Source organism: Petaurus breviceps, unplaced genomic scaffold (genome assembly GCF_028583685.1).
Source record: "Petaurus breviceps papuanus isolate PSGF00001 unplaced genomic scaffold, PetGlider_PUasm1.0 90740, whole genome shotgun sequence".
Lineage (NCBI taxonomy): Eukaryota > Metazoa > Chordata > Mammalia > Diprotodontia > Petauridae > Petaurus > Petaurus breviceps.
Genome location: NW_027187330.1, coordinates 1,360,838 through 1,374,634, shown reverse-complemented (window position 1 = coordinate 1,374,634; position 13,797 = coordinate 1,360,838). Strand labels below are relative to the sequence as shown.

Below are 13,797 nucleotides of genomic sequence, written 5' to 3'. Positions count from 1 at the left end.
GTTTCATATAGAAGTCTTTTTTTTTGTCCTTTGTATATTAGATGTTTGCATTTGTTGATTTTAAAAAAACTTTTCCGATACTTTTTTGGTGCTCTGTTTGCCCCAGATAAATATAATACATTAGACCCCATCTCTGGGGGGAATATTAGACAGTTAGCCTACCCCTGTCCATAGGACTCCCCTTCCTAGGTCTGTCCCTCCTCCCAGGGGCAGCTTAACTCTTTCAAAATAAATTACCCAGAGGTTTTGAAAAAAAGGAGGGAATTAGCTGTAGAGAAGGCCCTTACAACCACCTCCAGGATAATCTCAAGTATCATTTGGGAGAGGGGGAGGCAGACAGTTGTTGGAGCCTGGAGGTAAGTTGGGGGGACAAGAATATTGTTCTTTCCCCACCTCTCCTGCCCCCAGTGTACCCTCCCCAGGTACTAAAGTGAATCACAGCTCTGAAGCTGAAGTGTCTGACCATTCTCCCCGACATGGGGGGTACAAGGGGTGGGTGAGAGTTCATTTGTTGATTTTTTAAAAGTTCACAAAAACAGAAATGAAAAGAACAGCATGTTAGTGGGATCAAAGAAGGACATTCTCTTTTAAAAAAAAAATATTTAATTGATGTGTCTTCCATAGTGCTTTGTATATAGTAATAGCTTGGAATTTAAAACAAATAAACAAACAAAAATCTAGAGGTGTAAACAACTGAATTTGACAGAATAAATGAAATGTTGACATTTCATGTTGAGGAAAGGTAGAGAGAATTCAATTCACTTCAACAAACCCTAAGTCCCCTACTCTGTGCTAGGCACCAAAAGCTAAATACAGAGACAAAAATGAAACCCTCAAAGAGATTAAATTCTACTTGGTGTAAAGCACATAGGTATTCAAATAAATAAATACAAGATCATTAGAGAGAGAAAGTGTACTGGGCACTGGGAGTACTTGGGAAGGTTTCACAGATGAAACACCACATGACTGAACATGGTAATAGGATATTGATTTGGAAAAACAGAATCAAGAGGAAAAAATTTGCCTACAGTTTTGAGGGGCAGAGTTCATGCAAATGCACTGAAACAAGAAATAGAGTCTGGTTGAAATACAGAGTACACAAAGGAAAGTAATGTACAGAAAGCCTGGGAAAGAAGTCTAGAGCTTTGTTGTAGAGAATCTTAAAATACCCAACCTTGTATTTTATCCTTAAGTCAATGTTGTCATTGTTGGTTAGTCATGTCCTACTCACGGTGACCCGACGTGGGGTTTTCTTGGCAGAGATACTGGAGTGGTTTGTCATTTCCTTCTCCAACTCATTTTACAGGTGAGAAAACCAAGGCAAACAGGGTTAAGTGACTTGCCCAGGGTCACATAACTAGTAAGTGTCTGAGGCAGGATTTGAACTCAGGAAGATGAGTATTAACTCGTTCCAAGCCCAGCAGTCTATCCACTGCACTACCTAGCTGCCTAAGTTAATAGGGAGTCACATAAGGTTTTTGAGCAAGGGTCAGACAGGGATCTTAGGAAGATCATTTTGCCAACCAAATGAAAGACAAGTTGGAATGGGGATAGAATAGAAGCAAGAAAACAAATTAGCAAGTCTAAATTATAATTGTCCTTAAATAAGTTATTTTTTTCTTTATCTTTTATTTTGATAGCATTTTGTCCCTGGGTGGGAAAGAATTGATTTCTGAGAGTAGTAGGTATTGTGGTTTGATACAGAAAAAAATATTCCCTGTTGCAGGATACCTGGTTACTGCCAAAGACTTTTTTTAAGCTTGAATGATTAGAGTGTTGTTGACGACCAGTTTCCTTCCTTTCCGTGACCACAGATGGCATACTGGTTCTAGGTAGCTGTTGTGTGAACATGACACAAGGCCTAACCACTATAGAGAGATTGGTAGACTCATCACTGATGTTGAAGACCCAATCTGGTAGCAAGCAGGAAGCAATATAGATGAACTCTGCCCCACAGCTACTCCACACAGATCTAAAAAACAAATCAAACTAAACCTTGATCAGGAAATCCAAGAAGAAGAAAAAAAATCCCAGTGAATCATTTTTCTTGCCCAGATAGGCAAAGGACAGGAAGAGAGGACTGCAGATACTGGGGAAGGGGCCTACCTAGGAAGAGCTGCTACAGAGGATTTTATCACAGGGAAAGGATGTGTGCCAGAGCAAGAAGAAGCCAACACAGAAGGCCTCACCTAGGGGCAGGACTCAGGAATAACTGCCAACTGGCAGCTCTGTTGTTCATTGCCCCAGGCACAGAACCAGAGCTGACTGAGGAGGAGACCTAATGGAGGAGTTCCAGGTTGACTGGTCATGGGCTCTAAGCAGTGCACTAAGCAAGGATCAAGTTCATGCACAAGTAGCAGCTGTGTGTCTCTGATCCCAAGAGCATAGCGAGGTTTTAGTTCCATCCACTAGCCTACTATGAAACTTGCACTGGAATATTAAGGCAGGAATCCCAGACCAAAGAGGAACCTGCAGTTCTACAACTCTGAAACAGCCAAACTTTCTAGCTGTCTGATAGTGGTTTAGTCTAGCAGCAGTCTATTGGAATTCCAACCAGGAGCAAGCCAACAGGAATGCTATGTAGACCCAGACACAAGTCAGTAGCCTGCAGAAGAAAAGATTTTGCTTTGGATCAGATCACTTTGGGAGTGCTGAAAGCTTGCAGGTCCCCAACCTGAGCTATCTCTGAGATCCTTGAATAACACAACATCAATACCTCAAGAAAGTAAAAGCAGGACCCTAGAGAATACAAGCTCAGCTCAGACATTCCCTCTAGAAGTGTGTCGAACCTAGCCCTAACTTAAACTCTGAAATGAAGAAGTGGAAGAAGGAGCAAACAAACAAAAAAAAACCCACCATAAAAAAGTATCTTGGTGGCAGAGACATTGAAGACACAAACCCAGAAAAAGAGATTGCAAAGCATCTATAAGCAAAGTCTTAAAGAAAAACACCTTGGACACAAATTCAACTCAAATTCCTGGAAGAGATAAAGCAAGAGTTTTTTGTTGTTGTTGTTTTGTTTTGTTTTTTTGCCTTTTCTAGGGAAATTGGGGTTAAGTGACACAGCTAGTTGTGTGTGTGTGTGTGTGTGTGTGTGTGTGTGTGTGTGTTAAGTGTCTGAGGTCACATTTGAACTCAGGTCCTCCTGATTCCAGGGCTGGTGCTCTAATCACTGTGCCACCTAGCCACCCCAAGAGTTTTTAAAAGTATAAAATTATTTAATAAATGAAATGAGAGTACTAAAGGGAAAAATTTAGAGCTATAGAAGAAAGAATTGAAAAGGGAATTAACCACTTAGAACAAGAAGTTCAAAATATTGGCCAAACACTGAACTCCCTTAAAATGAAAGTGGGCCAAATAGAAGATAATTATTCCATGAGATACTAAGAAATATTAAAATAAGGTCAAAAGACTGAAAAATAGAAGATATAAATTATTTCATAGGAAAAACAATTAACTTGGAAAACAGACCAAGGAGAGGTAATTTAATAATCATCAGAGTACCTGAGCTATAACTTATGTGATATCTAAAATAGCCTTGACATCATATTTCAAGAAATAACAAAAGAAAATTGCCCAAACCTCTTAAACTGGAGGACAAATAGAAAAAACCCATCACCTAACTCCAGAAAGAAATATCAAAATGAATATTCCCAGCAACATTATAGCCCAAATCCAGAACTTCCAGATCAAAGAAAAAAGCTGCAAAAAGCCAGAAAGAAAGAATTCAAGTACTAAGGAACCACAGTCAGGTTTACACACAATTTAGCAGCCACCACTACAAAGAATCAGAGAGCTTGGAATACAAATATACAAGAGGGGAAAAGATATAAGCTTACAATACAGAATAACTTAACTAGCAAAACTGAATAGAATCCTGTAGAGGTAAAAAAAAAAAATAAACCTTTATTGAAATAGAGGACTTCCAAACATTCCTAATCAAAAGACCAGAGCTACAGAGACTTTGAGATAATTGGAAAAAAAATAAAATTTAATAAAAATAAAAAAGGAAAAACCAATGTGAAACATGTACTCTATAGTCATTCAGTAATAAAGGTGGCCTTTATTTTCTTTGTGATTATTACCTAGTATAGTGGAAAGAGCCCTAGATTTAAAATCACAAACTGTGTGACCATTGGTCAATCACATAAACTCTCTGAATCTCAGTTTGCTCTGTCTCTCATGGATTGGCCAACAATAGGTCCCTGCCCAAGCGCCACTTCATGGTTATTTTTTTCCACCAAGATGGCTCTGAGTGAAAGCAAATAATGATGACTTTTCTTTTGGCCAGAAACAGCCCTGAGGGTCTTCCCCTCCTAGTTTTATATGTGTGTGTGTTTATACACATACATACATATATATGTATGTATGTATGTATGTGTATTTGTATTTTTTTTTATTAAAGAGGCCATACCTTGATTCACTTCTTAAATAGGTCTGATTACTGGATGGGCATTGCCTCCGGCAAAATGGGAACTCAGAAAGGCTTTAGCTTAAAAAAGACCGCGGTCTCCCACTGCATCCTGGGACATCTCCAGTTGTCCTGATCTATATCTGGCCACTGGATCCAGATAACTCTAGAGGAGAAAGTGAGGTTGGTGACTGCATGACCCTCCCTCACTCATATCCAGTTCAATTGCAAGTCATGGCATCATCTTCCTGATATCATGGTCCTCTTCGAAAACAAAGGACAAGGGGCGCCTAGGTGGCACAGTGAATAGAGCACTGGCCCTGTAGTCAGGAGGAGCTGAGTTCAAATCCAGCCTCAGACACTTAACACAAAAACTAACCGTGTGACCTTGGGCAAGTTACTTAACCCCAATTGCCCTCCAAAAAGCAAAAAAAGAAAACAAAGGACAAACCATAGTTTCTTCTTCTATAAAAAGGGGGCTAATAGTCTTTGTGTATAGTAACTAGCTACTTCATATGATTTTTGTGAAGATCAAATGAGTTAATGTATGTAGAGTGCTTTTTCAACCTTAAAAATGTCACATTATTATTGTATTGGCTATATGTATGAGACAGCTAGATGACTCAGTTGGTAGAGTAGCCAAGGTTGAAAAACCTGTCTTAAAAGAGATTAAGGGGGGCAGCTAGGTGGCACAGTGAATAGAGCACCAGCCCTGAAGTCAGAAGGACCTGAGTTCAAATCCGACCTCAGACACTTAACACTTACTAGCCAGTGGGCAAGTCACTTAACTCCAATTGCCCTGCCTTCCCACCTCCATAAAGGAAAATAAAAAAGAGCTTAAGGCAGCTAGGTGGCACAATGGATAGAGCTTCCAGGGCCTGGAGTCAGGAAGACCTGAGTTCTAATCCAGCCTCAGCAAACATTTATTAACTGTGTAACCTTGTTCAAGTCACTTAACCTCTGTTTGCCTTAATCTACTGGAGAAGGAAATGCCAAACCACTCCAGTATCGCTGTCAAGAAAATTTCATGGACAATATGGTCCATGGGGTCATGAAGAGTTGAAAACAACTGAATGACTAAAGAGATAGATACATACATATATACACATACATATATGTAAATGCATAAATATTCTAAGTGAGGTTATATTACTGTTTGGAATCTATGGAAAAGCAATTGCAAATTCTATCTGGCTCTAACTAATCTCCATATTGAAGAAATATAGGAAAAGAAAGGCCTTCCAGACCCTAGTGAATGGCCCAGTTATTGGAGCTATATTGGTACACCAAAATCCTAGCACAAGACAAGAATTTGAACAATTGTTTGGCATTCACTGTAATGGGATTCTGACCTGTGTAAAGCAGGACATCCCTAAAGGCAAGCCTTACACTGGAACAGATGAAAGGCCATGTACTCTTTATCATTCTGAACTAAGAATTTGAGGATTTAGAGCAGGAAGGACTCTCAGAGAGTATCTGGTCCCAGTCCCTCATTTTAATTTTAATTTTTTGCTTTTTAGAGGGCAGTTGGGATTAAGTGACTTGCCCAAAGTCACACGGCTAGTAAGTGTGTCAAGTGTCTAAGTGACTTGACCAAGGTCACACAGCTAGTTTTTGTGTGTATGTGCGTGTTAAGTGTCTGAGGTCATATTTGAACTCAGGTCCTCCTGCCTCCAGGGCCGGTGCTCTATTCACTGCGCCACCTAGCCACCCCTCCTGTCCCTCATTTTATAGAGCCATTGTAGTAAAGTGCTTTTTTCCCACAGGTAGTAAGTGTTTGTTGTTGTTTAGTCTTTTTTCAGTTGTGTCTGATTCTTCCTGACCCCATTTGGGGTTTTCTTGGCAGAGGTACTGGGATGGTTTGCCATTTCCTTTTCTAGGTCATTTTACAGATGAGGACCTAAGGCGAGCAGGGTTAAGTGACTTGCCCAGGTTCACACAGCTAATAAATGTCTGAGGCCAGATTTGAACTCAAGATGTCTTCCTGACTCCTGCTCAACACTCTATCTATCGTGCCACCTAGCTTCCCTGTACATTAGGACTCATAAACCAAAAGAGACATTGATATCATCCATAAAAGCACAAACTCCTTGCTATTTACTATTAGCTTTTTCAAAAGAGGTATATTGACTTTGACAAAATAATATTGATATTGTTTTATTTGCTTCTTTGCCATATTTTCAATTTCAACTTTTGTTTCTCAGATGCAGAAATACCAGTGAATAGCTGAGGGCCAACAATACAAGTGATCATAAATAGAATAGGGAGCATTTGATTCATATAGCTTTAAGCTGGAAATAATGAAAAAAATAAAGCTTCAACATAAGGTAGTCAGTTTGGTTATGGCCATGTACCTTAAAACACAGACAAACACACACATACAGATGCACATGCATACACACACATGCACACACGCACACACACACACACCCCTTTTGTTGGAAACTGAAGAAGAACCTTTATCTATAAGTAAATGTTTGATCTCCTTCTCACCTATGTGATTCTACATCTGGCTCAACTGGTTTTCTTTCCATCAACCAGGTAGCAACAGTAACCGTTCCAGCACACGAAGTGTCCTCAGTGTCAGCAGTGGGATGGAAGGTGACAATGAGGTAAGACTGGGATCCTGTCTCACTCATCATAAAATTTTGGTTCGAAGATGATTTAAAATTCTGTTTCTCAAGAGAGCAGCTCTATTTAATTCGTTATTTTAAAAAAGATTTCATCAAAATTTCCCCATAAGTAAAAGGGTTTGGTTAGTTCAAGAGAACCAAAGGCTGAGCTCTTGTCTTCTTGGTGACCATCATAAGAGACCAGATGACCACACTGCACATTGCTGAGTCAGTGCCAGAGAAATCATCAGAACTGGTTGATGACCTTGTTAGCAATAGTTGGGCTTTTTGACACCTTAGGTCCCACCTCTAAATTGTGGCCAGGGTCTTTGTAGTGTGACAGCTGCTGCTAATTGTTCTTACTTACTCCCTGATTAATTTCATCTTGAAATTGGAAGACATGATAGTCTTGTATGAATGTGCAGTGTCTGTGTGAATCAGCCAATCGGGTCTACAAGCTACTCTTTCATAAATTCCTGCTTATAGGCCCTGGGGAGACTTAGAGATAATAATCTTTATCCTACATGACTGACTGAAACTTCGTTTTTTCCCTTTCTTTCTCTTGGTTTTGCTTCCTGAAGGACAATGAATTCCCAGAAGTTAACAGAAGCCGTAGCCCAGGTCCCCAGCACGTGGAGAGAGCCCCCTTCAAGTCACTTGAAAGACCTCCCAGGATTCCTCCTCGAGCTGCCTCTCACAGGTAAACTATGTCAGGACACTCAGTGTGTCTCAGCTGAGGGAATAGTGCTTTGATCCCGTGAGACTAGATATAAATGGAGGGGAAGAAATAAGAATTTATTTAATGCCTACTATATGCCTAGCACTGTGCTGAGTACCTTACAATTAGCATATCATTTGAATGGATGCTTTATCCACTAAAATGTCTACACTTGTTTTGTGACACAACAGAGTCATGTTTGACAAGCCACACTGTAAGTGGTAGAATCTTAAGTATCATGTAATCATTTATTATAAGCATAGATTAGTGGAAAAAACTTAGACCTTGAAAGCAAGAGACCCAAGTTTCAATGTTGGTTCTGACAGTTACTATGTTCAGGATAGGGGGCAAGTAATTTATCTTTTCTGAACCTCATTTTATAGTCTTTCTATAATAATCATAATTGCCCTATGTTGGGGTGGCTAGGTGGTGCAGTGAATAGAGCACCAGTCCTGGAGTCAGGAGGACCTGAGTACAAGCATTAAGTACTTACTTAGGAGACAGTTAGGAGGCATCCAGATGGCTCAGTGGATTATGCACTGGGCCTGGAGTCAGGAAGACCTGAGTTCAAATGTGGCCTCAGATACTTACTAGCTGTGTGACCCTTGGCAAGTCACTTGACCTCTGTTTGCTTTAATCCATTGGAGAAGGAAATGGAAGGCCACTCCAGTATCTTTGCCAAGATAACCTCATGGATGATATTGTTTAAGAAGTCACAAAGAGTTAGATGTGACTGAACAACAACAACATTGTGCCAGCTAAGACTTAAGAATAGAAAAAAAGGTAAAAATGATGCCTGCTTACAAGGAATTTATACTTTAGTGGGGGAGATGATATTTAATAAATTAGTACATAGAAGATACATAAAGAGTAGTTAAAAGGTTAGCCTTAGAGAAAAGAACTTTAGTATCTGGAGGACCCAATGAAGCCTTCCTACACAAAGTAGCATTTGTACTGAGTCTTAAAGGAAGCCAGGGATTCTCATAGGGAGGGATGAGGAGAGCATTCCAGGTGTGAGGGACAGCCAGTGCAAAAGTATGGATATAGGAGATGGAGTGTTGTGGACAGGGAACAAGTAGTCCGGTATGATTGAATTGTTGAGGGCACAGAAGGGAACAATGTGTATGGAAACTGGAATAATAGGAAGGGACAAGATTGTGAAAAATGTTTAAATTTCAAACAAAGGATGTTATATTTAATTTTGGTGGTATTAGGAAGTTACTAGTTTATCCCAGTTTAAGAGTTGCTTAATTCTTAACTAAACTCAAATTTAACAAGTTTATATTTTATTCTGGTGATACTAGGGAGCTCAGAGTTTACGGAACTGGGAGGATAAGGGACAGAAATGGCATTGTCAGAGCCATGCTTTAGGAAAATCACTTTGGCAGCTATGGGAGGATGGATTGAATTGAGGAGAGATTGATCAGAAGATTGTAGTCCAAGTAAGAAATGAGGGCCTGAACTAGACTGGTGGCTATCTGAGGGAAAAGAAGTGAACACACATGAGAAATGTTATGAAGAAAGATATTACACAATTTCGCAACTGTTTGGATATATGTGGTGATTGAGAGTGCAGAGCCAAGGATGGCACTACGATTAAGAACCCGTGTGACTGGGAGCATGGTGGTGCCCTTGATAGTCATAAGAAATTCAGAATGGGGGAAGCTAGGTGGCGCAGTGAATAGAGAACGGGCCCTGGAGTCGAGGACCTGAGTTCAAATCCAGCCTCAGACACTTAACACTTACTAGCTGTGTGACCTTGGACAAGTCACTTGGCCCCAATTGCCCTGCCCTCCCCCCTCCAAAAAGGAAAAAAAAAGGAAGAAATTCAGAATGGGGGAAAATAATGAGTCCAGTGGTAGACATGTTGAGATCAAGATGTCTATAGGGCATCCAGTTTGAGATGTCCAATAGGCTGTTGTAGATATGTGACTGGAGCTAAGGAGACTGTTGTTCAGTCATTTTCATTGTGTCCAACTCTTTGTGACCCCATTTGGGGTTTTCTTGGCAAAGATCCTGGAGCAGTTTACTATTTCCTTCTCCGGCTCATTTTACAGAAGAGGAACTGGGGCAAACAGGGTTTAGTGACTTGCCCAGGGTCACACAAATCCAGCCTTGTCTGAGGCTGGATTTGAATTCAGGAAGATGAATCTTCCCAAGTCCAGTCCTGGCACTCCATCTACCTTACTCAGGCTGAATATATAGCTTTGGAAATCATTTGCATAGAGCTGAAAATTGAATCAATGGGAGTTGATGGATTATCAACTGAGATAATGTATAGAAAAAAATAAAGAGGGCTCAGGAAAGAGCCTTGGGACCCCCCAAAGTTAGTGGGCATGACCAGGATAAAAATCCAGCAAAAGAGGTGAAGGAGTGATAAGACAGGCTGGAGGAGAATCAAGAGAGAGTAATGTTGTGAAAACCCCCAAAAGGGGACATCTAGGAGGAAAAGATGATCAGCAGTTTCTGCCCTGTTGAGAGAGGTCAAGGATGAATATTGAGAAAAGTAAGAAAAAGTAGTAACTTTAGAAAGAACAGTTTCAGTTGAATACTGAGGTTGGAAGCCAAGACTCCAGAGGGTGTGAGATTGCAGAAACAAAGAAGGAGAGAGGAAGTGGTAGCACTGAGTAGAGACAGCTTTTACAAGTTTATCTGAGAAAAGAAGAAGATACATAGGATGATAGCTAGCAAGGATGTTAGGATCACAGGATGGTTTTTTAAGGCTCTGGGAGAAAGGTATGTTTTTAGGTAACAGGGATGAAGCCAATAGATAAGGGGAGACTAAAGATTGGGGGGAATGAAGACTCTGCTGGGGAAGACAGGATGATGTCAGAGGTGTTAGATGGGGAAAAAGGAGAAGAGGGAGCCTTCAATGAATGATCTCAGTTTTTTCAGTGTGTGTGTGTCTGTGTAATGAGATCCTCAGCTAAGAGGGTAGGGAAAGGGGTGTTGTTGGGAAGATTGTAGAGAGAGGAGATTTGGAAAAGCCACCTCAGTGAGTGGGTAGAAAATAAGTTAGAGAGAAGTAGGATTGCCTTGCTGTGGTGAGGGCCCAGTTGAGATTAGATAATGTAAATTATGTTGTGGATGCAGTCAGTGCAGGTTCCTGGCTTCCTCTAGTTCTATTCAGCAATATGTGAATAGGAACAAAGGAGGCAAATGGTGGGAGTAATCCATGGTTGGGATCTAGTAAAGGGGATCTAGGATGAGGGGGGCAAGATATTTGAGGAAAGAACTAAATGAATAGTTAAACTGGTCCAAGATTGGGAAGGGAAGGAGAGTGTGACCAACATAGGGGCAAAGGCATGGGAAGGTAAGGATGGATGAAAGGATAATAGGTCCTAGTGAGAAGGAAAAATGAGGTTAGGAGTCATAAGGCATAGGGAAGCACTTTGAAAAGCTTAAAGTGCTAGAGAGGCAGTTTTGTACAGTAGAAGGAATACTGAATTTGGAGTTAGAGATGATGAGTTAAAATCCTCCCCCAGTTACTACCTCTGTGCTCTTGGGTAATTAATTTAAATTTTCTGGGCCTCACTTTCCTTATCTGTACAGTGAGGAGGGGTTTGAACTGGAAGGTTTTTGAGGCTTCTTATAGCCTAAATATTTGATAGAAATGGGAACCATATGTACTTATTATTAAAATGTCTATATTTTAATGTATTATAAAAATAAATTATTTTAAATGTTTATAAAAACAGTATAAATTTAAGTTCCCCAGTTAACAGGTTCATGTGAGACAATGTGTTGTGGAGAATTGATAATACTTTATATTTATTAGGTGACTTTGGTAAAAATCACTTTATTTCTCAGTTTCCTTATTTGTAAAACAGAGTTTAAAATGGCAGTGCTACATACTCCACCGATTGAAATGAGATAATGTTCATGGCAATATTGCTGAGAGTATAAAGCTCTATGTAAATTTAAGGCATGATTATTAATGTTAAAGTTGCTCTAAGCAGCACTGCTATTTTCTTAAGGATCATTCCCATTAATGTTTAAGCTTCTTAAGGGCAAGGATTGTTTTTGTTAAATCTCCCATGTCAATCCACAGTGGAATGGTGCCGGTGAATGGCTTCTACACTTCCATCCAGGGTAAGCTAGGGAGATGCAGCCTCCAAACAACTTTTAAAATGCTTGCTGATTGATTGATCTCCTTTTAATGCTAAGAAATAAAAATCCAATAAGGCAACAGAGTTTTAGGGAACTTTCAAATGTAGTTTAGAAAGCAGCTGTATGTTTCACCAGTTATAAATGATGAAATGCAAGAGCATGTATGCTGTTTAGCCCAATCTGTAGCGTTCTTAATATCAGCTGGAATCTTCACAATCACTGGAAACTCCACAGTTCCTACTAACATCCCATATTTTAAATATTTTCCAAGCCAAACTCAAATATTTATTAAGCATCTGTCATGTACAAGACTCTGTGAATAATCCAAGAAAGAATAAGACACGATCCCTGACCTCATGGAGCTTATAGTCTAGCAAGGAAGATAAGCTAAGAAATATACACAAATAACTATAACAAAAAAATCGAATATAAAAGCATAGTAACACTAATAACATGCTCTGCCTGCACAGAAAATAGAGACACTACTTCCTGCAGGGAGGAAATGACAAGCTTGTCCCTAAGGTTAGTCTTCAGTTGGATAGATGTCAGTTGCATCACTAGGGTAAGAGAGTTTCTTCTCCCATCCTGATATCTTCAGGTTTTGAAGTTTTATATGAATAGTTCCTATTTAGGTTTGTCCAGGCAAAATGCAGGCATCGTTCTTAATTAAATTAGTAGTAACCTAATACTATAGTTGTATATTTAAGTTCAAAAAATTCTGACAATGTAGATGTGGGCTGGGGAGAACCTATTAGCTCCAAGTACAGCAGGAAAAAGGAATGGGTTCTTTCTTTGGTCCCTGAGCCCTCTATGAATGTGGCAATTGTGGAAGAAAATACCAATGTGATACTATGTTGTATTAAAAGGAAAGAAAAGAGAAACAATCTATCTTCTGTACTCTAAATTATCTAGAGACTTGTTAGAAAATTGTATACAAGGAGAAGAAGAGGGGAGAGATCTGATTAGAAATAAAGACTTTATGGAAACCAAAGATATCAATAAACATTTTTTTTAAAAAGAAAAGTATGTCCAGATTGAGGGATATAAAGAAATTGGAACAAAAAAAAAAGTAAATTGGAGAGTACTGAGAATATTTTTTAAAAGCTATGCAAGGAATGAATAAGTCATTTGAAGAAAAGTTAATTATTTAAAAATTTCAGTGTGCCCATGGTATACACAAGAATAGAGGAAACTGTGTAAAGCCATTTGAAAAGGGGTAAAAAAAGATAGTAAAGAACTATAATAATAAAACTAATGCATATATATATATATGAATCACTATTAAATTTTACAAAATGCTTTTCCCTGCGAGGTAGGTGGTGCAAATATTGTTTTACTCATTTTTCCAGATAGTGAAGTGAGACCCAGAGAGGTGGTAACTTGTCCAAGATCACACAGCTAGTAAGTGTCCAAGCTGGGTCTCTCCTGGTGATGAGTCTTGCTTCCTACTGCCATGCAACCTTTTCAGATATATTGTGAAGGCTCCAGGGATAATTCTTGGCAAATATTTTGTGCAGTAAATGTTTGTAAAAAGAAATTGGAAAATTAAAATAAATTACATGGAGTGGGGATAGCAGGAACCATAGGAAAGATCAGTTGTTATACCAACATTTATTAAGCACTTGTATGAGGAACACTGCTAAGATACAAAGACAAAGAGGACTTTTTCTGTACCCCCAGGAAGCACTGTTTGGAGTCAGGTACTTGGAGGGGATAGCTAAGGAACAAACAAGGTTGGGGCAGACAGCAGAGACTATAGGATGTGCTCTGGAGGCAGTAGATCCAAGGCATTCAAAGAAGATCTGTACCTTAGCAGGCAGGAGATTTGGATTGTAGGAGTGGAGAAGCTGTCTCTCTGTTCCTGTGCTCCTAACTTTCCAGGGCAGAAGAATGTGTGTGTGTGTGTGTGTGTGTGTGTGTGTGTGTGTGTGTGTGTGTGTGTGTGT

The 13,797-nt window shown here is 39.6% G+C and overlaps 1 protein-coding gene across 1 annotated transcript in view; it reads left to right on the top strand.

The window, feature by feature from the left end:
- The window catches only part of PIK3AP1 (phosphoinositide-3-kinase adaptor protein 1), a 140,318-nt gene that overhangs the window by 120,641 nt on the left and 5,880 nt on the right, over positions 1-13,797 (top strand). Inside the window, exons 15-16 of the mRNA XM_069067107.1 lie at positions 6,953-7,023; positions 7,605-7,723. Of these exons, the coding sequence (XP_068923208.1) occupies positions 6,953-7,023; positions 7,605-7,723 (190 nt within the window). The remainder of the gene's footprint in view (positions 1-6,952; positions 7,024-7,604; positions 7,724-13,797) is intronic.